The sequence below is a fragment of the Drosophila gunungcola genome (genome assembly GCF_025200985.1).
Source record: "Drosophila gunungcola strain Sukarami chromosome 3L unlocalized genomic scaffold, Dgunungcola_SK_2 000002F, whole genome shotgun sequence".
NCBI classification, from domain to species: Eukaryota; Metazoa; Arthropoda; class Insecta; order Diptera; family Drosophilidae; genus Drosophila; species Drosophila gunungcola.
The window spans coordinates 4,790,906-4,816,216 of NW_026453178.1; the positions used below are offsets into that span (position 1 = coordinate 4,790,906).

At 39.5% G+C, this 25,311-nt stretch overlaps 1 protein-coding gene across 2 annotated transcripts; it reads right to left on the reverse strand.

Annotated features, from left to right (window-relative positions):
- Positions 1 to 693: 693 nt before the first annotated feature.
- Positions 694 to 23,179, reverse strand: LOC128257426 (sex-determining region Y protein). Of its 2 annotated transcripts, XM_052988440.1 has the most exons (8): positions 22,812 to 23,179; positions 22,393 to 22,621; positions 16,557 to 17,380; positions 15,684 to 15,847; positions 8,239 to 8,305; positions 8,053 to 8,180; positions 5,190 to 5,284; positions 694 to 1,995 (listed from the first exon to the last, which is right to left on the reverse strand). In XM_052988440.1, the coding sequence occupies exons 3-8, from the start codon at positions 17,252 to 17,254 to the stop codon at positions 1,387 to 1,389; spliced, it is 1,761 nt and encodes a 586-aa protein (XP_052844400.1). In that variant the 5' UTR covers positions 17,255 to 17,380; positions 22,393 to 22,621; positions 22,812 to 23,179; the 3' UTR covers positions 694 to 1,386. The 2 variants fall into 2 exon arrangements, with proteins under 2 accessions (XP_052844400.1, XP_052844399.1); XM_052988439.1 differs by having other exon boundaries at positions 22,393 to 23,179.
- Positions 23,180 to 25,311: the final 2,132 nt, after the last annotated feature.

Below are 25,311 nucleotides of genomic sequence, written 5' to 3' on the forward strand. Positions count from 1 at the left end.
CACGAAGCTAAACAATTATATTAAATCGGTAGGGATCTCCCTAAATTAACTAGAAATAGCCTCAGCCACAACTCTCTTTGGTCTAAGCATACCCCCAAAAGCAGAGACTCCCACAATTACCGCTAATTGCCGGCGCTTAAGAGAGCGTAAAATTAATTAAATTTACTTGGATTTTTGCACCTCAACTTGCGCGCGCCCATTAATTAGTGGCCAACGGTAATTTCGCCCGAGGTTCAAACTTGAACGTTAAGTTGCTGCGGCTCCTTGAGCAATTCAGTTTGCTCTGCTGCATTTTGTCAACCTGATTGGCCGGAAGTTGCCGTCATTAGGAAGCGTTTAGCACTCTTGACTTTTGCCAGCCGCCCACTTCCACCCACACACCCCCAACAACAACAATCAAGCTGTAATTAAGCTTTCTGTGTTCAGTCTCCGTCTGTAATTAATTAATCAAAAATAATTCGAAATGAGCGCACAACGTTTCATTGTCCCTTTTTTTATTAATTGGACGGACTTATTTTTTTTTTAATTTTGCCTTTTATTTAATATAATAATTTGACTTTTTTTATTTTTTTAATGCTAGACTGTGAGACTTTATTTTCATGTAAGGGGTTTTTCAAAGACTTTGCTTGCCACTTTATATAAACGTCTTTCCTTAGCATTTCCACTCTCCTTAAAATTAAAAAAACGAAACAGTTTGCTGCTTATGACAATGCGTCTTTTATTTTTGTTGTTTTTATTTTTTTCTGGTTTCTGATGTATATATTTTGTGTGTATTTTGCTTGTTTTGTTTTGTGTGTGTTTAGTGTAGAATTTAAATACATTTAAATTTAATTTTAAATTTATGCTATGCACTTCGATCTGCGTTTAAAACATAAAAAAATTGCACCGCTCGTTGTTGTTTCAATTTGTTGAAATTTTGTTGTTGTTTTTGCTAAAGTGATTTTGCCTCTCTGAATCCATCTGTCCTTTTCTATCTCTCGGTCTTCCCTCCATTTGTTTGTCCGCTCTATTTTAACAAAGCTTAAGTTTAGTTTACAACTGGAGACTTACATGTAAATGTTGGCTACGTTCAACTTTAATCTCGCATTTTCGGTTGTATTTGATATACCCATTTCGTTATATTCATTACGGGGGTAATTCACCTCGTTTCTTGTCGGCAATTCCACTTAAATTTGGTTAAATTTGAATCTTCCAAAAACTCTAGGCTAATTTATTTGTATTATATTTTACTTAGCTTGGAAAGGAATAAGATTGAAATCTTGCCGGAAAATGAACTGGCTTCTGTGGCCCATCAGAATTGCAAACGAATTGAGGATTTGGGCCTTGCTTTTGTTTCTCCTAGGTCATAGACAAGTTCAACTCCTCGCTGCCATTGGAAGATGGTGGTCAGAAGATCACCGTCAGCGGTCGCCGGAAGTCCGCTGCGGTGGCACCACCTCCCCCACCGCCCGCTGATCCACCGCCAGCGGCGGCACCACCCACTGCACCACCCGCTGCCGCTGCGGAGGCCAATTGACCGCCATATTGTTGGGCATATTGGGCATAATCCAGACCCACATCGCTGGGTGAATGCAGATGCGGCTTAGCCTCCACCGCCTCCAATTGGGGCGTGGCATCGCGGTCATCCAGTCCGCTGCTGCTGTTGTTGTTGTGCGAACTGGCACTACCGCCCCCACCGCTGCCCCCGCCGCCACCGCTGAGCAGCAACTGTTGCTGCTGTTGCTGTTGCTGCTGTTGCTGCTGCTGCTGTTGCTGCTGCTGCTGCTGTTGCTGTTGCTGCTGGTGGTGGGCCGCCGCATGCTGCTGGGCCCCATAGATCTTGGATATGTCGAAGGCATAGTTGGCCGCCCGATCCTGGTACATCTTGGAGTCGAAATAGGCCTTGGTCAGCACACTGGGGTCCAGATAGGCGCTGTAGGCACTCGCCTGCGACGAGTTGCTCAAATACGAGCTGCGCTCCAAGGCGAACTTGTCCATCTGACCGGATAAGGTGGCCTATCAAGAAGGGAGAAATTCAATCAACTTTAGTTGTATATTAAATTACAATTTTAAATAATCCTTTTATTTGGAGTATTCGTTTTTAGAGAAATTCTTTCAACCACATTTAAATTTTAATTAAAATCTAGATAAACACAATTGCTGAACAACATTGATGGGATATGTTAAAATCATTTGAGAAATAGTCTTTGGAAACTAAATAAACCGAGAGCCAATTATTATCAGTTTCATTTTGCTCCCTAGTAAATTTTACTTATGGTAAATTTATTGGCAATGTTATTTTGATAGTTTAATCGATCAATAGCTACGTTCCCCCAAATATTAACACACTCAAGCCATATATGACTTAGTTTAATTGAATTCAGTTCAATTTGACACTGTTTATTAAGTGCATATAAAATCAATCAATTAGTAATAATTCCTATTCCATTCCTAACAAGTTACTTTTAATGGACACCTTACAAGTGGTTCATTTCCATTTCATTAAATAGATAGAAATCTTTTAGGGATACCAACTAAGCCCTATTTAATGATCTCTGCCAGGGCAAATCGAAACCACATTGTTAAATTTTCAATTTGACCTATCAATTTGAAAAATCAATCGAAGATTACTGATAAAAGAGGGATGTATCGCATCAGATATTTATGAACAAAGTGTTCTAGCTTCCATAGGAACGATAACCAAGGCCCCTGAGCCCCTTAAACAATCCCACTTAATTTCAACAAACTCAACCGCACAGATCTACAGTGCTTAACCTTCTGATTAGTGCAAATTGCTTAACACTTTTGCGGCTTTATTTGACCAACTAATTGTGGCTAAGGTTGGAAACCACCCCCTGCTGCATCTCCCCCGTAATGCAAACCGAAACGGTCTCAATTTAATTTTATTTGATTTGCAATACGTTTTTCATTGCTACACCAGTTGCCAGCTCGTACGTGTTTTCTTGATGGGGAGATTTGGAATGGGGAAATGAATGAAAACGTGAATGTGAATGTGAGTGCGAGTGCTAACGGGTACTAAGCACATCAGAGGGTTGTTTTGCTTCATTTCCGTTTTGTTTTGAGTGGTTGCTTTTGGCCGAGGGGTTGTGCTGTGCTGAGCTGTGCTGTGCACTGCGCTCCCCTTTTGCCGATCGAAACACTTGGCTCTGGGCTATAATTATGTTGTTAACACATCATCATCGCCATCCTCCTCGTCATCCTGGCCTCCCCATCTTCGGGTTTTTTTTTTTTGTCTCTGGTGCCGAGAGCGTTTTGGATTACAATTTGATTTGATTTGCACCCAATTGGGAATTAGTGTGGATTCGTAAATATTTTGATCCATCGCATTAGCGAGTGGATATTTTGTTTGTCTTGTTTCGTTTGGTTTGGTCTGGTTTGGTTTCGTACATTCGGTTCCGGTTACTTATCCGTGTGGCAGTTAATTGATTCAAAACCCCTTGTTGGCTGAGTGGGTTATGCAACCAGGTTTTTTTTTACGAGCAGGTGGAGGAGGATGACAGTACAGTGTTTAGTCAAGGATTCTACGGCAGCTGTGTCAACAAATTGTTTTTAAGAAGAGTCGTGGAAGTGCTCAATTAATTGGAAAACCCATAGAGCCTCATGTGAAAAATGTTTAAATATTGTCCAAATAATCCTCATTATAAGAATATTCTTTTGATGAACAATTCTCGTGTTCCGTGGGAATCAAAGAAATCAAACTAAAATATTTTGGTTTTTCTAGAGTTATTCAGTTGTTTTGTAGTACAAAGCCTTCTCTTCCGTTTGTATATTTATAATTTGTATAAATAATAATAGAGAATTACCAGAGTTCAATCTAAGTAGTCAGTTGTGAAAGCTAGAACATCAAAACCTCATGGAAAAAGTCTCTAACAAATATGCCCAGGAATGCTGTCAGCAATTTGCCGTGTCAGAGATTTTGGATGCCGCCCACTATGCAATTTTCTTGGAGGCCCCAACACTCCCTCATTCCATCATTCCATCACTCAATCGAGATGTTGTTTGGCTTAAACTTAGTCTATTATTACGGCCGAGGAGCGAGGTGTGTTATTATCAGGCGAATGTTAATGCCAGGCCTTCAACACCCGCATCGCATCTGCAACGCCACATCAATCACGGAGTGGACTAGGCATCGTCCAGAGAATTACGTGCCCCTGAACAGAATGGACAATGGTCGGGAAACGAGAGTCACGGCTTTTAATGGGCTTTGTTAATCAATTGAAGTTGGGCATGGGTAGCTGACCACCTGATGGAGGCACAAAGGCTCGGAACTTTGGCTATTTCTTGGCCATTATCGGCAATCCTTGCAGCTTTCCCCGGGGCAGCTGTTCCACTTTGAGGACATTTCGTTTGCCGATCAGCCATCCCACCTGTCCGTCCCGGTTTGTTTATTTGTTTTTGTGTGTCCGCCTGCCCTTGTTTATCAACTCGATCTGGCCGAAAAAAAAGGGGAACCGCTAAACATGTAATGACAACTTGCCGGCCAAATCCTTTGGCATGACATGTCAGAAAACTCAATTGGGCCAGGATCTGCCGCTTTATCGCCTGCTTAGTCACGGGGACACGGAAAAAAATCCTTTAGAAAATTTTAAATATGTTCGTCTCTTAAATTTGTTCAAATAAAAACCGTAATGTGGAAATCGATATAATTAATATAATAATAAATCTAATCTCTTATCAGAGTAAAAAGCTGCTATTCGTAGATTTCACCGTTAAAAGATTTATATTTTTATTTTTGAAACATTAATCACTCTAATTAAAAAAACAAATTAAAAAAAAAAAACAACTGAAACTTCAAATTTTTTACTTCCTGGGTATATACGGAAATCTTTTACAATTAATACGGTTTTCATATAGACCTAAGCATATTCGGGATCCTAAAATATCTTAGTTTTTCTCTGTGCAGTGGACGGCATGTTTTCCGCCTTTTAAAGTGGGCGTCTTCCGTAGGAGTTTGTAATTATGTTATTAAGGCTGCCCCGCAGAAACCTCCGCCCAAGTGCACACCATATATACTATATATGTCTGTAATTGGTCTCCGCTACCGTTCAGCCCTTTTGATGGACATGGTGGCACTTGAGCCTCGTGGGGCAGGGAGCATGGTGGAAGGTGCAAGATGGTAAGGGCAAGGTGGAATGGTGGAATGGTGGAAAGGTGTAAAGGTGTAAAGGGCACTGGATAGCGAGACTCACCTGCGTCGTGGTCGGCGTCGATGTCTGGCCGAGATGGCTGCCCAGGTGATAGGCAGCCGCTGTGGGACCGGGCGCAAAGTAACCGGGCGTAATGCCTGCAAGTGAAGCGAACAAAAAACGGGAGATGAGTTCAATTTTCCGTTTTCAGTGGGGTTAAGGCAGAAGAGTTTACAACAATTATCACCGGGATGCAGGTACAGTGGTGTACTCACTTATGAAACATGATAAAAAAGTTTAATTAATATAACGACTTAAAATAGATTTTATTTTAGAAAATCATTGTTAAATGACAGCTTTTGAATACATAAACAATTTAATTTATTCATTATTATTAAGTTTAGTCCTTAATTTTCAATAAACTAAGCATATAAAACTTACTTGTCTTGTAATTTAAAATATATATAAGTTTAAACTTGTAGTTTTCATCGATTTATATCAATCGTTCTCTAATTCTATATTTTTGCTGTTTAAACTTGGTTTCAAATAAAAAAAAAAACATTTTCAATTTATTTAACAAAATCTTATGTTTCCTATACACAAAAAAAAAATCCTTTCCATAAAAAGAAACATGTTTTTGGTAGCCGTTTGTTGAAATATTTTTTGCTCAAATTTTTTTGTGTATTTTAAATTGCCTTAATATTTTTTAAAAATAAGATTAACTTACTTCTACTAGGTGGTGAAAAGTTTACCCAACTGCTAAATATATATATCACATTTGACTACAGCTCCGAGAGCAATCTTCAACCACTATCCATCTTATGACTCCAAACGCAGCTTCGTTTCGGCTCATTTTAAAGTTGCCTTGGTGTGTGTTTAAAATAATTGCCACTCGAAATATTTGCGTTCTTTGTTCGGCCAACTCTTTCATTTCGTTTAAATAACAATTTTTCTTTCGGGGTCGCCATCGCCATCGCCATTTAATTGGGCGCTGAATCAGCTATTTTACTTGGAAACGAGTGCGTCAGACGTATGTATCTTGTAGATGCCTGCAAGCCATTATCAATTGCCCTAAACGGTAGTCGTCCATCTGCTCTTCTGGCCTTTTATGGCCACGTTGATAATTACAGGCGCCGCTTATTGAAAGACTTCGGCATTTATTTCATTGATGGCGCTATGGATTTGATTGAGAGTCCAACCGAATTGGGATCTGCCACCGAGCAATTAAATTCGCTTAGACAACAAAGTTTCCATCAACCAGCTAAATACAATGTATTTATCTGAAAGATTTCTTTCCCTTCAACTCTTTGGCGATTTCAAGTAGCGACGGTTTCGGATGCCATCATCATTGTTATTATGATAATAGCGGATTAGGTAGTTGATCCATTGTTGGGGAACTTTTTGTAATGACCGGTTGCAGTAAACAAACGGAAGCCCAGTTTGGAAATTTTTGAGCAATACTTCAAGTGGAGTGAGTCCCATTTTATGAGAATATTTATGTTTATTTTAAATTTTACAATTTAAAACCATTTAAATATATTTAAAGAACAGCTTTCATTAATCCTTTAGCGAAATTCTCTATTAAATCTTTGCCATGTACCCATGCTTAAGTAATTCCACAGTTGGCTGCACTTTCTGCCAAAATCCAAAATCCCTTTCTTTTCACAGAGTGCACTGATGGGGAAGCCACGAGCCACTAAATAGACTAATTCGGTTTATTTATTACGCATTTCCTAGCATTTTTATTATCATTTCCGCTGGGCATAAATCATGCAGGTCCGTGAAGGGAATGGGAATTCCACATGAAGAACAAGGACATGGGGACTAACTTAAGCCGAGAAAACTTGCGTTAAATTGAGGGCCCAGGCTCACGACCGGGATAACAACCGTTCGGGGTGAAAGACAAAAAACGTGACAAATGCTAATTTAAAACCTCCAACCAGCGGCAAAAACTACATACAACCACCCACTTCCACTCCCCGTTTCATGACCATAGAAAATCATGAATGGAAACTTATGCTCCTGCCTGTGGCTCATGTCTGATGGCTCTTCCACGTCTGTATGTCTGTCTGTCTGGCTGGCTTTCGTCCCCCCGATCCTCTCCTGTCACTCGAATGAGTTGCTAAGCCAGGATGATGACTTCACAGTTTGTCAGCCAGATGGGTGGTGCCATATTGCGGCTATAAAAGATTGCAGGACTCGAGTGGGGGATAGTTTTGGCATAGGCTGTTGGTAACCGTCAACCGTCAACCTCATACCCCCAAATCCTCGTTATTCGTGTCAAATTTGCATTTGTCTTGAGCTTCTGCCGCCAGTTTCCATAAAACTCAATTACTATTTTTCCTAGTGCTTTGCTTTAGTGGTTTCACTGGGGAATTTTACTTTTGGCTTAATTTCGTGGATTTATTCAACTATGAAATAGGGTTTTTTTTTAAAGGTTTTCGTGTGCTTGTAAAAGCGGTGTTTAGTTTTTGGATATGACTTAGTAAGATAGTTATATTTTTACCAAATAATGTTTAACTAGCTTAATTTAAATATTTTTTATTAATGTCAAACTAATCAGAAAAATTATAATTATCATAGAAGTACAAAAAAATCTTAAAATACTTTTTAAATATAAAAAAAAGATTAATTTTAGAGTTCTAACGTCTTTAATCTAAAGTTGTTAAATTTATTTTAAACAGGTTCTATAAACCACAATTAATACAGATTTATTTTGATGTTGTCTTAGATCTACAAAAAACTTAAAATAATTATCAAATATGAATGAAAGCAACAGCATAATACAAAAGCAGTATTAATTTAAATTCGTAAAGCTTATAAAGTGTAAAAGTTTTTAAAATATAAATTTAAGTAATTGATCAAATTTTAAGTTAATCTTACATTTTTGCATGAAGAACTCTATAGCATTGAATTAAAGACTCACCCGCTCTTAACGCCTCGACGGGCACAGATGGATATGGCATTGGATAGGGATAGCCATCGCGTCTCAGGGCCTTTGGCTTTCGTCGCGGTCGGTATTTATAGTCCGGATGCTCCTTCATGTGCATGGCCCTAGGGAAATATAATCCGTAAGTTCGTAATCCGGGAAGATAGCAAAGTCTGAACTCACCTCAAACGTTTGGCCTCATCGATGAACGGACGTTTCTCCTCCTCCGTGAGCAACTTCCACTCGGCACCTGGAATTCGGAGCAATTGTCGTTAATCCATTAGATACATTTGAACACTCAGAGCTCTTGTCAAAATCTGGCTACAACAACTGGAGAGCACTCACGAAAAGCTGTCGCACATAAGCATAAAGCCGGGTCGGGGTCACCTCATTCGATCCCCCAAAAACTTGTCGCCTTGTCTGTGCAAGAAGGATAACAGCAAACAATGTCGTTGTCAGTGGTTGTCTCCTGTCTCTTGTCTCACTCTCTTCACCCACTATCCGTCTCTTTCTGCCCCGACATTGTTTGGGGTTCCCCTTTTCTGTGCTAACCCTAACCCCAGCAGGTGGTTTTGGGCTTACAATTCGGGTAGGGGTCCCAGGAACATCCTTCTTGAGGGCGTTGGCCAGGATGTGTTGTGTACAAGGCACTCCCACACAGATACACGTGCCACACAGATACCGAATGGTACACATCCTATAAGTGGCACATGGGGTTGCTTTCGGGGAGCAAGGACTTCCATGCTGACTCTGGTTCGTCCATTGTGTGTTTGGAAATTGCAAATGTTTTTAAGTTAATGTAAAACGTTATAATGACATGTGTCAAATGACGTCTGCAGAGGGGAAGTGGCGTCAAGGAGAGAATTCGACGATGGGCTATGCGGTGGTGGAGTTGTGACAATAACAAGGACCTTTCATCCAGTTGGGGAGTTGGCTTAAAGGTGAAACCGAATTCGGTTGGCTGCGCAGCTTAACCGTTTCGGTAGAATGCATTATGTCAACTTCTTAACAAAGCTTTGGTGCCATTAATTAAAGAACATTTTGTACCCGTTTGACTTTCTGGATTTTAATGAGCATTTAACTTTAATAGCTTTAAGGTTTTGAAGAGCTGTGCTCAGTATCTTGTTTGATAACGTTCCTTAAATTACTTTTCTTGGGTGAAATAAATTTAATTTTTGTTGACTACATTTTCACTCATTACAATCCAATTAGTTAAAATGTTAAAATTATGATCTCAGTTACCATTGATAATAAAAGATATATGGATTATATTAAGAACTTCCAGTTATTATTGTATTATTTTTCTGTGGGAATAAACTAATGTTCTTTGGGTTATAACTATAACCATCTTCTGAGTTGTTTTGCAAGAAATTCCCAAAATGTTTTCATTTAAAGAAACTTTGAACTGGTTCGAGATAGGAAAAATTGGGTTTATTCTTAACTTTATGATATTTGTTCTAATCAAAAATCCTTGAAATGTAGATTAAGGAAACAGAAATATGTTAAATGAAATACTAATATTTTTTTTCCATATTCACAGCGAACAATTCTAATTCCCCAATCACCAAAGAAAGCCCAAGAAAATGTTGACATATTGTAAGTGAATTAGTTGATGAATTGCTTGTAGTTTGTGTGTGTGTGTGTGGGGGGCAAGTCGCTAATTAGTTATAACGTGTAATTTTAGTGGCTTGTCATGCGGACACAAAGCCAGAATAATGTCACATACACACTGGTCCACAAAGGCAGCTCCACACACCGGCGCCATTGTTGTGACAGACAACGATGACAGGGCCAACTGAAAGTCTCTTCTTGGCCGAGGAGGAAACGAATCGAGTGTCAGAGCCAGACTCGCACTGAGGGCCACACAGGCACACAGGCAAAACTATAACAATAAGGCCAATACAAAAGCTCAAAAGCCTCCTCCTCCTCCTCCTCCTCCCATTTCCATTTCCACTCCCACTTGCACCCACTCATAATGGTAAAATACTAATTTATAGATACATTGACAGAGCCAAGGGCGGAGGGCCCAGGTCCAGGCCCAACTGGCCATCAAATGAGCAACTCTCCTTCTGGGGACGACACCTTCGAGAGAATGGCTGGCATGGGGATGTGGCAAGAAAGGTGGAGGTGGTGGGGAAAGGCGCCCTGGACATAATAATAAACAAGACAGCAGCCCATCGGCTGGGAAAGGAAAGGGGGCAAACTTGCAGTTACAAGTTGAGCAGTTGAATAAACTAGACGCACAATAGGATGACAATGACAATGTCTATGTTTGCCCCATGTCTATGTCGTTGGCGCCCCTTGGCCAAACAGCAGGCACTCCGAGAATTTTCTCCTCTTCTCTCCGGCTGGTTGACCGGCTTAATAATTGATACGAAAAACAAGTCAGGCACTTGGCAGTTGCGAGATATTTCCGAGACTCTTTCTGGTACAATTAACAAGTTTTTCCGGCCTGAAAACGTTGCACGTTCGGCTAACCCACAGATCAAATATTTGGCCAGCACCAGGAGCAGCACCAGTTGCTGCTAACAGTTTTTGTTGGAACTCGTTTTTTTGGTTGTTTTTTTTTTTTTAGGAGTCTGCAGTTACACTTTCCACTCATTCGGACAATCGGGCTACTTGTGGGATTACTTCGCTTCTGTTCTGTTCTGTTCTGTTCTGGTGGGCACTCATTTTGGGGCCCACTCATAACGCGGCCAGCGATTAGCTTGTTTGCCCAGCAATTTAATGGCTTTATGTGGAGCGCTGGGAGTTTTCTTCAACCTCTCCTTGACCAGTCGAAATCTGGCTTATTTGCTCTGCCTTTGTTAGGTGGAATCGTGAGAAGAAGTCTTAAGTTAAGCTTTATGAAAACACAATCACACACAGGATCATAGGATATGAAGTAGCTGTTTTTTTGCTTAAGAACTGGTTTCTTAACGTTCAATACGTATTAACTACTGATTTAAGAGTAAGGTCGAGCCATAAATTTAGTTATGGAACATTATCAAAAATAAAGATTAAAGTAATTTAATACTTTTTTCAGACAACGGTTTGTTGGATTTTCGGACTGATAGATACTTAACCATTTAAAAAGTTTAACGGGCTGGCCGTTTAAAGGCAAGAACACTTGTAACATGTTTTAGGGTGACTCTTAAATGTGCTTAAAATATATTTTGTATGAAAATAAATCTTCAAATTTTAAAGACAATAGAATTTAATGATATAGAGTTTAATGTAAAGAGTAAATATTAATAAACGCACCTTTAGTTTTGCCCCAATTATGAGTTACTTAAAATATGTAGCATACTTTAAAGGAGTTTTGTTTGGCTTACAAATTTTTGCTTAGGACAATTTAGGATACTCTTCTTTAACATCATGATCACATTTTCACTGATTCAGGGTACCCTTTCACTTTCGAGTGTCGGGTATTAAAATGTTTTTTATTTAAAATTTCCCCAGAATTTTTGGGTTCCGCCCCTGAAAGCCTCATACATACACCATCGCCCACCTGTCACTTGCAAATCCAAGTTGCCCCGTAACCTTCACGCCCACTCACCACTCACCACCCACTCCCAACTCATAACATACCACCTCCCAGCCGAGTAAACTCCTTTCGAAAGCTTTTTCCAATTGCAAACTAATCAATTGTTTGCATTTTATTGAGCAACAAAAGGTGATCGAGGGGGTGGAAAAAGGCTTGAGTTCGACCTTTTGTGATTGTTTTGCTTTTTTTTTATCCTGATTCTGCTCCTTGGGCCTATTGTTCCGCCGGGTCTACCGGCCCATTCAGCCTGCTCTCTCCAGCTTTGTCTGGCATTATTAAATATTCCCGCAGGAGCAGCAGCAGCAGCAGCTTTGATTAAAAATAAAGAACATTGCCGATTCGACAGGTTTTTCAATTATTTGCAAAATACAAAACACGGCAGAAAAGACTTTTCGAAAAGCATGAGCATTATTGTTGTTGTCGCCTTTTGTTTGTTGCTGCCGCTTCCACAGCCGCTGCTGCTGCTGTTGGTAATTCAAATTTCCAGACAGTAATTAATGACAGTTACAATTTCAATTAAGCCCGCGCCCAGCACTGAATTGTTTTCTATAACATTCACTTTTATTTTATTTTATTTTACCCACTCATATATACAACAATTTTTATGCAGCCTTTGTGGGCCTTTGTTTTTTGTTTGGCGAATAAAATAAAATAAATGGCAACGCCACTGGCGACGGCGTCTGAAGCTGAAGAGCCTCTCCACTGTAGCCAGTCTATGCGGCCCTCTCGCTCGCACCCGTGCCCCCTTCTCTCTCTCTCTCTGTCTCTGCCGCACTCAGGCCATCTCTATCGCACTGTGGTGAAAAAGTAGCTTTCGCGCCGCCATTTTTTGTGGCGCCTTTGTTTATGCCACAGTTATTTTTCCTCCACTTCCTCTTCCACAGCACAGCACAGCCATCATCTTGTGGCTTTTTGTGCTTTTTCTGTTTGGCAATTCCTCATAATGAGCGTGGCCTTTGTCGTTGTTGAATTATTCATTTAATTGAATGTTGGCCTAACTTTTTCAAGTGCAAAAAACTTTGACATTTTGTGTAAATGTGGCAAATGTTTGCCTTTCCTATTTTATGCACCCTGTTCTTTTTTTTTTTCATTTCCACTTTGTTTGCATTGTTTATTTAAATAAATTGGTTTTGTTTGCTATTGTGGTGTAATGAAAGTTTTGAAAATTGTCCTCAAGATTATTAATGGCATAGAGGAAGTGATAAGTAAAGTGAAAGCTATTGCGGATTTAAGTAAGAAAAAAATAAGCCTTAAGGAGATTTTGATCTGTGATTTTATATGTCTTTTCAAAGGGGACCTCAGAAAATAATTGTAATTTTAAAAGCTGTATGTATAATACTTATTAAAGGAATGATAAAAAATAATGCACTTAAAGATATGTATTTACTTATGCTTTGATAAATGCACACACATTTTGTGGTAAGTGCCATTAAGCCTTTTAAATAATAAATAACTTTTCTTAATTCTTGAAAGCGAAAACCAAAAAAGTTAAATACATTGCTTGTAAAGGACAATCTTTGCACTGCCGGTCATACCATTTTTCAACCTGGTGGCTGCCAATTCAGTCTTTTCCCACTCTGTCCTAGTTCCACCTTTGCACAAAAGAATTTTCCGAGCTCCACCTCCCCACGGTTTTCCACCCGCTCTAAACAAACTTAACAATGACTGCAACTGACAGCAAATATTACTGAATGAGAGAAGACGAGCGAGCGGAGCTGTCAATTCGCATAATGGATTTGCCAAAAAGCGGACTAAAAAGGAAAATGTGAAAGGCGAACAAAAGCTTTCAGCTCAACAATATCAGCAACAACAACAACAACAACAACAAGAACGGACGAGAAAAAAATCGAAAGAAAATAATTCGAAATTCAAGTTTGCTTCTAAATTGTATTTAAGTTTGCTGGCTCCCATCGATATGTTTACTTGAACTCTTGGCATTGGAAAAAAAAAACGCCAAATGGAAGTACAATACGGGACGGCTTTTTAAGGAGAAAGGGGTTCTCAAGGTGGATGGGGGAAAAACTCCCCCCAAAAGCAAACCCCTTTTTGTTCGCATCCTTCAGATGCAGCGAGTTTCCCTGTTGTTGCTCTTTGGTTCGCTCAACTGGATGGCAAGTGAGTCGCATTTAATTTGCCTTTGTTTCGGCCCAAACAATGGCTAAATAAAAATGCAAGAAAAAGTCATTTAACGAGTGCTTGACTGGGGGAGTTCTGTGTGTGGAATGTGGAATGCTGCTCACCCTGGGGAAACCCCGTAGAGTTTTATTAAAAATTGCACAAAATGCTTGCAAAATTCTTAAAAAGTTTAGATCGATAATGGCCAAGATGAGTCTGTCTTTTGGTTTTGATTTAGATTTTTTGTTATCACTGTTATGACAGCAGCCACTGATTAGTCCTCCCCAATCTATATAGGACTCTCATCCAATATGCATGAGCTGATCGAAAAAAGGTAGTCCTAAGAACTGGCATTGTTATGCTAAAGAACTTGCCTGTCAGCTGACACGTGTCGAGTGTCTGCAAGTTGGATGGAAATTGAATTTATCGCGCCGAATGCAGTGAGAGAAAATATTTTATGTTAAGGAGTAACTTGATCAATAAAAATATTGGAGCTCAGTAATAATATTCTTCATTTGGTAAGCTTTTAATTTGAAATAACAAATTTAATTATTTTAACAATTTATGAGTATGAATAAGCTTTAATAAATATATTTTGCGCACTCAGAAAACAACAATACACTTGCTTTGGTAAATTTAAGTAATTTTGAGTCATTTTAATTAAAAAGTTATAAAAAATTTTAATAGTTCTTTATATATTGATTAAGTTTTTCAAGAATTTAATAATTCCTAAACATTCCCTTTTCAATGTACTGCGGATAATAGCACTTTTACAAATTTGTTTGTAATTAATCATTATTACAAATATTTTTAATAGTTCTTATGATATATGTGGATCATTTTATTTGTCCCATTTAGTGTATTGTATTGGCCTTACGAAAAGTTATTGGGAAGTTGCTTGTAAACTATATTGGATTTTTTTTTTGGTTTTTTCTTATAAGCTTATATAGCTTTTCTTTCAGTGTGCTGGCTCGAATACAGCAAGCCCAAAAGATCCGAGACATAAAGACTCGATAAGACTTGCGTGGGATTATCCGACGACGCTCTGAGCCCTCCGAAAAATAAACTACTTAACTTTGCAACTAGTTAAGCGGGTGAGAGACAAAGCCGGCCAACTGCCGGTCGTGATTTGGCGAATCAAACTTAATCGGGTGGGTGGTCTGGTAGGGGGGTGCAAGGTCGATCCCAAGACCGAACCCCTTCTTCTTCTTCTTCTTCGGGCGTAATCAACAGCTTCCTGCACCGCTTTTCCTGCTCTTCCGCTCATTGTTTGACAGCCGCTTGTCACTTTTGACAGTCGCGTTGAGTGGCGGGTGTTTTTGGTTTGTCATTGCCATTGTACAGTAGGGTATTACGTTGATTAGTTTAACTTGCATAAGCGAGCGATGGATAGAGACAGCGATAGAGATAGAGATAGAGATGGAGATAGAGATAGAGGAGGAGTGAGTGGGTGCGAGAGATTGGCAGGTCGTGTGCCGCATTTTAATTTCGTTTTGTATGTGCCCCATCCTTTGTGCGCAGATTATACACATTTTGAAAGAAACGTTGCCACCAGATAACCGAAACTTCGTGGCTTGTGTTACACAAAACGCACAAAAAGAGAAACTGAAGTGAGCTTAACTGGGGACTTAAATAGTTTGTTTGTTCTGGAAATAACAGCTTTGAAGGAGGCAATTGAGTCACTCATGGATGCCTGGGTTCTCTTCAACAATGTTGGTAGCACTCTACTTCCAGACAGCAATCTGGGAAATCAAAACTAAATAGATATGGCAATGCAATATGTAACAATAGTTTTATTGTTTTCAGAAAACCATTTATAAAGCCAAGATATTGCTTGTAAAACTACGTTGAAAAGTTCCCTAATAAACAAAATATTTTCTTTATATTTTTATTAACGACTTGAGTGACGGATTTAATTTTAATTAATAGAGATTTTAGACAGAGCTTCTTTAATTACCACAATTTTGTTAAATCTTTAAAAACTCACCAAGCCTCTTAGAAATCTCCGAATTGTGCATTTTCGGATTATCCTGAGCTATTTTTCGTCGCTGCAGACGCGACCAGACCATGAACGCATTCATTGGACGTTTTATGTGCTCTTCGTTCTGGCGCTTCGTTGTGTTCTGGATCATCAGACTGAAGAAGACATCGCTGCAGCATAAAAATAAAAACGGTTTGGTTATTTATCAAAAATTAAATGAATTAAAATGGACATAGTAAAAAACTTAATTCATTTAAGCTGATTTAAAGTGAACAGCAAACTGTTAACTGTTAAACTGTGTATCAAAAATTTACTTAAAGTTCCGGTTACACTCTATTATTTAGTGCGGAAAATTAATATAAAATGCAATGTTTTGTTTAAACTTAAATTTGGTTAACTGTCTATAATTAGGATTCGCTAAAGTAATGATTTACAAACAAATTTTAAATTCATTAATTAAAGTTTTTAGTACTCAATTTTTTCGTACATCACAAGTTGTTTATTGGATATCCATCAAGTTATTATTTGGTCATATGATTTCATTGCTGTCATTAATTTAGTACAAATATCTTGAACGTTTACTTGTAGTAAAGTAAAGTTTTTTTTGACATAACTATTTTACTATTATTAATAGCCAAATAAATGTATTTTTTTTTTGTAAGTTTTCAGTTTTTAAACAACAACAAAAAGACTTATTTTTTGCCTCAAAATCTAGAACAATAAAAATTACAATTTTCGAGTTTGATCAAGAAAAGAATAGTTTTACTTGATAATTCATATTAAGAAAGGATTTACCTATTTTAATACTCAATTTTTTTATTTTTTACTTAAAGTCTGGCAAAACCAAAGGCAATTATATAAATATTTGAATGTGTTTACCTGGCGCTGCTGCCACTGTTCATGAGGCTGCCCATGTTCTGGTGCAGATTGCTGATGGGCGACGCCTGCGAATTGTGGTGCAGGTGGGCGGCTGCTGCGGCGGCCATCACGCTGCTGGAGGCTGGAGCACTGTGGTGGCTGTTGGCCGCACCGCCTGCCACTGACCCACTGGCCGAAGCACCACCGGACCCGGATCCCAGTTGCGAACTGCCGTTGCTGTGGGGCTGGTGGCTCAGCGACTGCGACTGGCTGTGATGGGAGCCCGAGGACGAGGACACCGCCGGCTGGCTCTGCTGCTGCTGCTGACCCGCCGAGTGGTGCTGGTGAAGCTGCGAGTGGTGGTGCGCCAGGTGGAGCGCTGAGTGTGGATGCAGGCCCAGTCCCGAGGAGCCGTTCGGGGATCCGTTGCTGCTATTGCTGCTGCACGGGTGGTGCTGATGCTGCTGCTGATGCTGCGGCGACTGGTGGGGGTGGTGGTGCTGGTGGCTCAGCGACAACTGCTGGCCGTGCAGGTGGTGCGAGTGGCCCAGACCCTGGTCGGACTGCTGCTGCTGCTGCTGCTGTTGCTGCTGATGGTGCACTGCCGCCGCCAATTGGCCCAGGTGGTGCGATCCGCCGCCGGTGCCCAGGTGAGTCTGCAGGGGATGAGCGAGCGAGAGGCCGGTGAGCGACAGGTGCGTGGACAGACGTTCCATCATATCGCAGACGGAGCCGGGCTTCCTCGGTGCCTCAATCTGTGGCCCTCGAGCCGGCGGGCGGACTGTGTGGTGCTGGAAGTAGTGGTGCTGGAACTGGTGGTGGTGAGATGTTTAAGATGCGTCGAGCTATGGGAGAAATTTCACATTATTGAGATATTTAGTTAATGATATTAATTATATAGCTTGAGTTAAAGGCCGAACGAATTAAATAAATATTTATATTTATATAATATTGCTTGAGGACGGACCAAAAATACTAAAAAATATTTAACATTTTTCAATTTACATAACAATTTGTACCAAAAAAATGGGACATGGGAGGGACCATAGACAGAAGTATGTAAAACAAGGTTCTGTGAGCATTTTTTCCTTCAGAGCATTTAAATCGACAGCCGGACTGCCGCAAGCGAAAAATAATCAAATAAAGTACCACAGAACAAAGATGCATGTCTTTTAACAAAATTCCTAAAGAAAGCGCGCTTTTCGGCTGTTAAAAACACCTCTTAAAAATACTTTTGTTAACTTTGACTTTTTTTCTAAATAAAAAGATATGTTTTATTACATTTTTATAAATCTAAGTCTCTTTAAGATATTTGTGTATAATCATACTGCCATAACAGTCTTTTAAAGACTGACCTAACTACACTTTTTTACAAGGAGATGAAGTAACAGATGAGTAATAATAGTTCGACTGTAGTTTTGGAAAATAAAGTAAAGTAAAAAATGATAATCAAATATAACTATCAATAACATACAAACTTGTGCTAAGTCTTTTACCATTTAAATTGACATGTCTCACACCTTCCGCGACATTTTTAAAAATTTTTCTGAGCATGTGACTAACCTAATGGCTTGGAAGCTAAGCTGGCCAAAAATGGGCAGCTAAGCTCCTCTAGTTCAGACCGCAGTCCAATCCATGCAAATATCCACTGCAGATGACACATTTGTGGAGGATAATGCCATACATATATGTGCATGTAGGGCGAGGAATCGCACTCATTTCGGGCATATGTCCCCGGCACGCCCGCACTCGATTGTCCTCGAGATTCTGGTCAGAAGGGCGAGGAAAAATCGCAATCCCAATCCCAATCCGAAAGGGACCATTAAACAAATTGAAAGCGTTTAGCCGGACGGTGGCTTCTTGACCCTTTTCCCTGCCCCTGCCTGCCTCGCCGTATTTAACACGTTGCGAAAGGATCCGGTGCTGGGGCATCAAGTGGACCACGTAAATCCCGCTTATAATGCACGCACATGTGGTATTGAAAGACCCAGAACTGAAGCCTATCAACCGCCACATGACCAACCCATCCCAGTCGTGTCCAAAACAAGCGGCTTGGGTGCAAAATAAAGTACACAAAAATGTAAAATGGGAAAGAAATGGGTTTCAAGTGCTCCGTCGCATAATGGAAAGGATGGACGACGTCGTCGTAGTCGTCTCATTTTAAGGGTTGACATTTGGCCCACACAATGGGCCCAATGAAGGCGGGGAGTGGGAAGGTTATTCGAGTCCAATTCCGGTCGAGTTGAGGTGGCAACCGCCAGCGCGGCCCGCAAGTGGCTTTTGGGCCAGGACCAGAAGTCCACGACTCCACTCGGCATTGTTTTTTTTTTTGTCCCCGAAGAATGGGCCTCAGACGACATACTTTTAAGAGCTCGAATCAATTAGTTAATTGATTAACAATGCCCCATTGGGCAAGGGGTCACAGGGGGGAGGCAAGGGAAGGGGAAACGTCTGCGAGTTGTCGGCGAACGAAAACAAGAATAATTAATATTATAATTATTTTGTGTGGGTAGTCAGCTAATTAGAGTCGAGTGGGTGTGGTGTAAATCCTTTGCTTTTGGTTCTTTTTATATTCATGGCTAATCAGTTAAATGAATTTCCAAATGGAAATTAAAAATTTTATTTATTGTATTTATTATAAAAATTTAACTAACACAAACGACGAATTTAAGCTTAGGGAAATAAAAAACTCAAATAAACAATTTTGTAGCATTTAGTTGCTGTGCAAGATCTTAATTGCTGCGTTTAACAATGTAAATAAAACCATTGACATATTTCTTGTGATTATAATAAATTCATCTGTTTTACAAATGGCTTTGTCCTTTTATTGATGCAAAATAAATTCACCAAATAATGTTTGCCAAATAAAATTTGGTTATGTTAAATATATATTTTTAAAAGGCTGTTTTTGACCTTAATATATTGTGTTGTTTAACACAGATGTAACCAAAAATAGGTTTTGGCTTTTGCAATAAGAAATAAATTAATTTGAAATGAAATAAGTAAACTAGTACATAGCTATTATTTATCATATTATAATTTATAAGTAAATTTAGAAATTATATTGTAGTAAGCTTTCGTGCATTGCCTTTATAGCCAAAAATTTTCTGGCTACCGCTATCTTTATTGACTGACCAAACCTGAGTTAAGCCATTCATCTTTATCTGTCCCATTCGACTGTTTTTTCCCTGCTGCCATACTCCGCCGTTTCTCCATTTTTTGGCCCTGTTCACTGGCATTCCTGGCCAAGCAGCACATCGTGGTCAATAACTTGTTGGCGTTGGGCTATGCGAGGCGACATCTGCACTGCTTCCGGGCATTACCACTTGGTGTTAAAGTAAAAATTGCCGAGGCATGCGTATTAAGCATGAAATTTATTTTAAAAGAAAAAGAGGAGTCGAGTGCGGGGAGTCCAGGGACACGCATATTTGTAATCCTTATGGAGTGCAAACAAATTTCTGTGTTGTCAAGTTGCCTTACTTATTTTTGCTCCTCTTTTTCACTTTGAGTTTGCAGTTGGTGCACAGGGAAAAATTATTGGTTCAATATTATACAAAATTATAATTTAGCCCTAAAGGCTTGGCATTAAATACTTTTCCAGAGTTTTCAAAGTCTTCGAGTGGTTTTAAAATCTTATTTTTAAGTTGGTATTAGATGGTTTTATTGCCTTTTAGCAAATAAAAGACATTAATGGGGCACCAGTGTTTACTGCCGAAAGCCAACTAATAATATGGTTAGCTAAAATTCTGTTGTGTTTTGAAGAAGTTAATGGTTAATTACACGACATTGTTATTTTTGATTATTTATTGTTTTGTGCTTACTTGACAACATCGAGACCATTGAAGTAGTAAAAATTTCAATAAAAACGCAAATGACAATGTAAAGCTGGCATTTTTTCTCAATGCGGTGCAGTGTGGCAGTTGCAGTTTCTGTTGCACCGCAGGGCCACCTTCCGATTCGACGGTTGCACCACCAGCTGTGCACAAATTGCACTCCAGATATTTTTATTTGCTGTGAATATGGCAGCTCCTCCTTTTGATTTGCTCCTCCATATACATACCGATTAAATGTTTCCCCCGATATTTATTTGTAACGGAAATGTAACCGTTAAGCCAGAAAGCGTGGGTATTCTCAGGGTGTTAATCTAGTAGCCCTAATAGATAACCCACCAGATACTTTATGTCCGCATCTTTCTCATGCAAATCGGCTGCTGAGCTCTTCTTCTGTTTCGTATCTCAGTAGGAGTAAAATTAACCCGCTGGCCACTTGAGTTTCGGGGGCCAACCGGACCCCCACTCTCTTAACCCCCTGTTAAGGCTTTGGTCTTGTTGTTGCTGCTTCTCGTTCATTTGTTCATCCGTTTGTTGGTGTGTCAAACAAGAATTATGATCGGCTTAGCCACATGCTGAGCTCGATATCTCCCCCCAGTCAGATTCTTCTCGCAGTGGAGAGGAGTCTGACGGTCTGGCGGTCTGCAGTCTACAGTCTACAGTCTTCAGTCCACAGTCCACAGTATTCCTGCCGGGGTCTCAATACAGGTAGAGCTTTAAGTGTCTCCACTTTGTGTTGAAATGTATCGCAGATACACAGCACAGGGTACTCAGAGGAGAGCCTCCAGAGCCTCCATAGCCTCCATTCAAAAGTGTCGTATTGGCCGCCCGCTGGGCTCGGATCTTCTCAGGGCCCTAAGCCGCTGGGCCCCCTAATGTTTGTAATTAAGAACTTTCACACTCGCAACAATCGCCTCGTAAACGTACGAGAGTATCTCGATTTCCCCCGAATCCCCACACCAAGGTTTAGTGTCAAGTTCGTGCCAAGGGCAATGGAAAAGAAATGATACAAAGTTAGCCACAGATACCGATGCTGCCTGACACAACCGAATATTAATTAGAATTCTTGCCAAATTCTTGTTTGCTTTTTTTTTTTTTTTTTAGTAAATTTATTAAAAACAATGGAGTAAACATATTCGATTGACATCTGGCTCGCAATATAATTTCACAAAACTCTATTTGCACAATTGTGTTTATGTGTGTGCTGTTCTAATGTCGATTTCTATGTGAAGGGGGCACGTCGCATTCAATTCCAATTGTTGTCACAAATTTTGTGCAAATATTTATAAACATACTTTGTTTTCATCTATTTCTGCTACTTTTATTTACTCTAATTGCGTCATTTGCAATTCTCTGGGGTTTCTGACTTCTTTTTTCTTATAGCAGCTTTTCACGTTCTTTGGTTTGGTTTTCATTTATAGTTCGAAATTAAGTTAACCAAACAACTTTGAATGCCTCACGGAGAAAGAAAAAGAGCTCGCTTTAATTCAAGTGGAAGATCGAAAGCAAAAGTAAACACACCTCGAGTGGGGGCATAAAGATTCCGACAATGATTTGGCAGAAATTGAAAAGAGGAAAATCCTGAAATTATCCAAACAATAAAATCTGTTGATTCTTCTTGTATTTTGGGCACTCAGACTCATTTTGTGGAGCTCTCTCCATGTTTACCTAATTGATGGTCAAGAAAAGTTGTTTTAAAATGCGTTCTGAGCGGCAATAAATTGGATTCAAAGCTTGAAGGTTTTAAATTGATTTTCTACATTATTTTAAAATACTATTTACACTCCAATAAATTTAAGTTTTAAGACACAAATTAATTTTGAATCCGAAACAAAAAATATCTTAAAGTAAAATACACTTTTCTTTGGTTGAAACTAATATGCTTATTTCAATCCTAAAGACTTTGAAATAAATTTGATTCTATTTAATTTACTTTAATATTCATGTGGCGTTGATACGATTATTTAATTGTAAGCTATTTATCTAAGTAAAGTTATGTGATTCGTCCCGAATTATTTAAAACATACCTCGAAGAGTTCTGCATTTCCTTTGAATTTTCCGTTTCCCGGCGATTGGAATCAAATATTTGACGGCAGCATATATGCGGAATATACTACCAAATCATTGGGATAATATATGTTTATAGTTTGTTGCTGTCGCTTATGAATTCCACTTTTCGAAATGCCATAAAATGTTGAATTTGTTGACTTTTATGATCTTGAGCTGATTTTCGTAACCGAATCTGTTTGACGAACACTTTACATATGGGATATCACTGTTTGGTTTCCATTCATTGATAAGATACTTATACTACCTTTCGATTCTTCGATTCAACAAAGAATGAACCTTGTTTGATTTGAAGTTTAACGATAGAAATAAGTAGCTTAGGATTTCACAACTTTATGGGGGAATGTTGGCTATATTTGTTTGTTTTTTAAACGCTTACGCTTTGTTTTGATTTGTATTTATGTTTGTTTTGGGTGAGCACTTGAAGGGCGATCAAATTTGATAACAAATGAGCACTGTTTTTGGGTTAGCTTTTTATTTTTATTTTGCAAAAAGTTTTTATTTGTTTCACTTTTACTCTGTATCAGTATTGCCCGAGAAAAGTTTGTTTACGTTTTTTGTGCAATACCTTTTTGAGTTTTTTGTTGTTGTAATTTTTGCGGTTATCTGTTATTTTTGCCGTTTCTTGTGAGGGGGATAAAACCGTCGCTAGCTGTTGGCTGATCGGCTCTTCTTGGCCAAGTTGGCTGTTGCTGCATCTAAGCGCGCTTTGGCGGCTATTCAACGGATCCGTTCCGACGCGTAACTAAAAACTTGGCGCGCGCTCTCTTCAAAAACATACACGAGCCAAAAAACGAGTCTTATCCCCCCACCCCTTTCTTCCACCATACCGAAAGAAGGCGGGGGGCGTGGCAGGTGGGGCGGTGAGACAGCTGCTATGTAACAATTTCGCTCCACACACAAACACACCAAATCCTCTCTGCAAAAGCTTGTGTTCTCTCGCTTGCTCTGCCTGAAACTTTTTTTTCCGGGAGCTTTCTTTCTTATTGGTTTGTTAAATGTTTTTTATAAAGCATGTTTATAAAGAAACTACATCCATAACAAGTCCAAAAGTGAGAGCCAAAAGGGCTTAGTATTAGTGAGAGAGAGGCATAACAGCCAGGTGACATTTCGTTAGGGAAATGGTAAAAAAGGCAAAAAACCGAGCCACTATGAGCAACAGAGACAAAGAATGTCAGTCAGAAAGAGATGGACAGTCCAGAGGGAGGGCAGTAAACACGAGCAGGTTATGCGTGGGCGTGCAAGCGAGACAACCCGAATAGCTTCTGGCCACTATTGCCATTTCGCTCTAAACAACGAGTCCCATGATGGGCGTTTCCAATTGGAATGCTTCTGGTTGGGGAAGGTTTCATGTTACATGAAATGCCAAGTGGAACATGGGGGGCACCAGAGGGGGAGTTTATTGGGAGGAGATCCCACCATTGGGAGTGAGCTTTTCGGGTGTTTGTCGTTTATTTACCGTATTTGCTTAGAGACCAGCTGAGAGCATTGCACCAAAAAAAGAGTAAAAAAAAATATATCGAAAGCAAAATCAACTAATCTTAATGGACATTTATTTTTGAGTCGATCTGAACGGTGGAGATCTGAGACTGACATCTTGCCCGCAACTGCCTTTCGCCTTTGGCTAATTTCTAGGCTCAAAATGGTGGATATGTTGGCCAAGGTTGGCATTAAAAAAAATGGGATCCAACATATATAACTTTGGCCACATTATTATTAGCTTACGTAAAGAGTTAAGCTAAAATAACCAAAACCATTTTCGGATCTGATGTTTTAAAAAGAAGTCGTAGGCTTTATGGATCTTTTGCTATCATGACTACTTAAAAAGCTACAGAAAACATTTTAAAACTAAATGAAAGGATATGAACAATTTTTATCGTAAAAGTAAAGTAAAGTAAAGTAAAAATTTCTGAAGCTTCCAAATAATTGATTGTAAATAAGTCAATTAGAAAATGTTTTCCTTAATTAATCATGAATATGTAAACAATTGGTTTTTATAGACTGAACTTTTTTAGTTAGCGCACATCCATAATTCCAATTAGGAATTGCAATCGATGGTAACAAAAGAGGAATTGGTATATTTTATGACCCCATTGAATACGCGTTCCCATAAGTGTTATTTTTCTTAACTGGCCAAATAAATCTATTCAGGATTCCATCCGCCTTATGTCACTGTTAGCAGTATATAGTCCTGCAAAGTACCTGCCATTGCATTTTTCATGTCTACATTATTGTTTTGTTAATTTGCTTTAGTGTTGGTGGTGTTGCCAGGACAACGTTTCGAAACTCCGGAGTCCGGAGTCCGCACTCCAAACACCGTAGCCGTATACCCACTCGCATTTGGTCGGGCTTTGTTTCAGGGCTTTTTGAATGAAGGGTTTTGGGTGGGCGAGAGGCATTACGCAGGTGTTGGCATTGTTTCAGGGCGGTTTTTAGCGCATTTTGATTTCCATTCAGACTCGCGAGTCGAGTTCAGTCGTCTGGCACTTGGGCTTCATTTTAATTAACAACGAACTAATGACAAATGCAAACGTAACGCGTACATAGTACATGACAAAGCTACCTTCTAACACTCTAATTTAATTTGACTCTAATGACCTAAGCTTTTCCTACATGGGAGAACAGATGGAGAAAAAGTCTGAGAAACAGTGAGGAAAGTCGGGGGTACTTGCTGTCTTTTTGCCAATTGTCAGTTAACAATTGCAAGTTGCTAACAATGGCGCTCATTTTTCCAGCCCCAACTTGACGAACTGAGCGAGTGACGAAGGGGGAGAAGGATGGATGGATGGCTGAATGGATGGACCTGCAACTGTTCCATTTATTTGGACCTGGTTCTTGCCTCTCGTTCTAGTCCTCTCCCTCTCGCACTCTATGTACTT

Excerpts from the sequence above, each read along its gene's own strand:
- LOC128257426 (XM_052988440.1), bottom strand. The coding sequence starts at position 17,254 with ATGATGGAACGTCTGTCCACGCACCTGTCGCTCACCGGCCTCTCGCTC. Across the intron at positions 15,848-16,556 it reads AACAGTGGCAGCAGCGCCAG|CGATGTCTTCTTCAGTCTGA; the intron begins GTAAACACATTC and ends TTTATGCTGCAG. Across the intron at positions 5,285-8,052 it reads CGTCGAGGCGTTAAGAGCGG|GCATTACGCCCGGTTACTTT; the intron begins GTGAGTCTTTAA and ends CTTCACTTGCAG.